This window comes from Thalia democratica, chromosome 8 (genome assembly GCF_965202585.1).
Source record: "Thalia democratica chromosome 8, ktThaDemo2.hap1.1, whole genome shotgun sequence".
Lineage (NCBI taxonomy): Eukaryota > Metazoa > Chordata > Thaliacea > Salpida > Salpidae > Thalia > Thalia democratica.
This window is the reverse complement of record NC_139172.1, coordinates 44,918,946-44,922,400: the sequence shown is the minus strand read 5'-3', so window position 1 is coordinate 44,922,400 and position 3,455 is coordinate 44,918,946. Positions and strand designations below refer to the sequence as shown.

General features: G+C 23.8%; 1 protein-coding gene across 1 annotated transcript; it reads right to left on the bottom strand.

Annotated features, from left to right (window-relative positions):
* Positions 1-311: 311 nt before the first annotated feature.
* On the bottom strand, positions 312-3,044 carry LOC145842638 (uncharacterized). The gene is made up of 6 exons (XM_082950111.1): positions 2,930-3,044; positions 2,783-2,876; positions 2,563-2,682; positions 2,054-2,150; positions 1,342-1,488; positions 312-928 (listed from the first exon to the last, which is right to left on the bottom strand). The coding sequence occupies exons 1-6, from the start codon at positions 3,039-3,041 to the stop codon at positions 857-859; spliced, it is 642 nt and encodes a 213-aa protein (XP_082806237.1). The 5' UTR covers positions 3,042-3,044; the 3' UTR covers positions 312-856.
* Positions 3,045-3,455: the final 411 nt, after the last annotated feature.

Below are 3,455 nucleotides of genomic sequence, written 5' to 3'. Positions count from 1 at the left end.
AACTAGAAAACTTTAATTATAACTTCTTCTTTTTCTATTTTTTTTAATAAAAGTTATATTAAACTAAGATAAGAATTTATAACCATATGATTTATTTATGAAGCTACTTATTTATTTTGTAAGAAAATTTTATTCAACGTTAACAAAACAATGTTTTATTAACGATCTGTAATTTTTATTTTATCAAAAAGCAACATAGAAAAATCAGTTGTTTATTGAGTTTATATTTGGAGATTTTTAATAACATTAAAATATAAAATTAACAAAACCCTAATAAGAAATTAATACAAGTAACTCAAAAAAGGAAAGGATCTCGGCTTTTTATTAAAAAGAATAGTTAAAGTTCAGTTAAATGAGACATGCAAAGGTAAATATTACTAGTTTAAAAACTTTAAAAGACGAAAAGTGTTTAATATTGATTTACAATGCTCCTAACAAAGCTTCATCGTTATTTTATGTAGAAGTTGAAATTTGTCATCTTAAAAAAAAAATTGTATTTATATTATTAAATTTAGGTACCTTAAAGAATTTAATTTCAGCTTGAATTTATACGGTAATTGGCTATAACACTTTTTTTTAAGTTTTTTAAAAGTAACCTATTTATAATATAACATAATTTTATTGTTTTTATAACATAAAGTAATACAAGAGTTTCATAAAAGTCGTATTTATTCGATTGTTTTAAGAAATATCATCAAAAACAAAACAATTTTGCATTTATCTAGTACAAACTATATTCGTCAAAACTTAAAAGAATACAGAAAAATAAAAAACAATGATAAAGTTAAAAATAATCATCAATATTTGAAAAAAAATGGGCAAAAAAATGGTTTTTCTAAGTAAACTATGTCAAATGTTATCCGATAATTTCGTCCAGATTTTGTTCGTCTAATATTTCCTGAATTTGCGGTTTCACGACAGCACAAATCTGTTTGATATATTAGAAGTATTTTATCTGTTTTAAGTAAAAAACTAAAGTTATAAGTTTGTTTAAATTTTCATTATCATAGTTTTTATAAACTGAAAAAATTATTAAGTAGCTAAAATGTAGCTAAATCAAAGTTTTTAGTTAAAAAAATTAATAAATCTGGAATTATAACAAACGTTGATATTAACTAATACTTTCAAAAATTAGATTTATTTCTATAAAGCACAGTAAACAACTAAACACAAAAGTATTTTTGTTTTAAATAACCAATTATAAATTCAAAACACTAAGAAAAAAACATATTTAGTTAATTTACTTACAAAAATCTTTATACAGACTTAAAAATAAAACTTCTAGAAATTTTTATACATAATTATAAGAAAACAAAATTTTACTACTTATTAACAACTAACTTCTGTTTGAGCCAAGCGATTCACTATATTCAATAGGTGTTCTTTAAAATAGTAAAAGAGAAACTTTTGCAATTCATGGTCTCCTTGTAATTTTACACTCAAAAGATGATCCTCAGTAACAACAAAGTTGCAAGTAGTAACATCAGCCTATTAGAACAATTTAAGTTAAAGCACTGCAAGTATGTCATGTTAAACAGAATCAACTATACTAAATTTCTAAGAAGTGCTTTGAAAAAAACAACCTTGTTAATATGAGATGTAAAACTTACAACTAAACAAATTAGTCGCATCAAAACAGCATTAACAGTTTTATGTTTGTTAATAAACTTCAATTAAGTTTTAATGAAAGGTCTAGCAACCAAAAATATGTGAAAAAGCCATATAATCAGAAAAATTAAGCAAAAATACAAAATTTAAAAAATTTTCACTCTTTTAATGAATCTTCATTTTTAGTACATTAACAAAGTACCCATGCACTAAATAATATTACAAAAAACGTTAAAAAAAACTGAATAACTTTAGCTTGTAAAATCTTTATAGATATCAATTAAATTACTTTGATAACTTATTGAGTTACATACATGCACAAGCAAAGTTATATTAATGTCTAAATTATTTGAATCATATCGTTTAAAAGTTTTTTTAAGACAGTTCGAATAATTAACTGGAAGTTTTAGATAAATACAGTTCTAAGAAAACAAGTTCAACTCACTTTGACTCGACCGTCGACTTTTTTTATTGTGACGTCATAACTCGAAGCTTCAAAGCTGTATATGTCGCCTACTAAATGCGCGGAGGCTTGCTTTGAGCTAAATATTAAATTAGATACTAGATATATGAAAGTAATATTGATTAAACAATGTTATTTTTTCAATTATAATATTTAAACAATATATTCATTAGATAGAATATATGTGCCTACTAAATGTGCGGAGGCTTTTAATTGAACTGAACTTAATACTTTTTATCAGCTATTAATTCATGTAAAACTAGTTTTGATTAAAAAACAAACTTTTTAAATAAAACACACATTATAAAAACTTTAGTTATTGGTTTTTGGATACAGTTACTCAACAGTTGTATATTTTTGTTTATAACTTTTTTACTTATTCATTAAACAGTTACAATATTAATAACAACTCAGTTATTGAACTGTATAATGAAACTTTTTTTCTCTTAGTGAAAGTTTTAATTACAAATTAAACTTTATAAAACACCTACTTTCGTTTCACGGTAGCGTCTGATTCAAATATACCATTAACTCCATCTAATTTTACTTTATAAACTCCATTTTCCTTTTGTAATTTCATTGAATCAACATTAAATTCTGTTACTTTTATGCTGTTTGAAATGATAAAAAATTAAAAACAACAATGTGTTAGTCTTTTGTTAGTATAACTTTAAGCTTTTGTTAACAACTGTTGTGCAAAAAGAAACTTACTTTTTAAACTTTATTTTTTGGCCGTCAAATATAATATCACCATATTTCATATTCTTAACAGCATTTGAAATTTTCTCGGCTGCAACTTCCGTCACTGAAAATGCTGTGATTAATTTTATTTTACAAGTTATAAATTTACAAACTTACAAAGTTCGACAGATTTGTCCACTGGTTTTGCATTGGCGTACAAGAAACAAAAAGTTAGAACAATGAATTTAACGAAAAACTTCATTTTAGTGTACAAATGATAATCAAGCATAAGTCTAGCAGTTTATATACAATATTTACTTCAAAAGTCAAGATGAAAGTCTTTATCGCCGAAGGGCTACAAATTTTATGTAATTTAATACGTATTTTTGTGGTTCTTAGTTGCTATGAGGAAACAGGTATTACCAAAATAAAATCAAAACAAATTGTAAAAGTTTTTTTTTCACTAAAGAAAAATACTCAAGTATTTTTGGTTTAAAAGTTTCCAAAAACACGCGATTTGACACACTTATCTATTTTTCTCAAAAACTATGACCTCTAAATTGCGTAAACATAAAATAATTACAAAAGTTCATAAGGAAGGCTAATAATTGTATTGAAGTAGTAATTTTCAATATCTACGTTTAGAAAAGAAAAGTAATTCTTTTTGGTTAATTTTTTCATTCATACTACAAAAAGCTTTATT

Excerpts from the sequence above, each read along its gene's own strand:
- LOC145842638 (XM_082950111.1), bottom strand. The coding sequence starts at position 3,041 with ATGCTTGATTATCATTTGTACACTAAAATGAAGTTTTTCGTTAAATTC. Across the intron at positions 2,151-2,562 it reads GACGCTACCGTGAAACGAAA|CTCAAAGCAAGCCTCCGCGC; the intron begins GTAGGTGTTTTA and ends TTTAATATTTAG. Across the intron at positions 929-1,341 it reads ATCGCTTGGCTCAAACAGAA|ATTTGTGCTGTCGTGAAACC; the intron begins GTTAGTTGTTAA and ends TATATCAAACAG.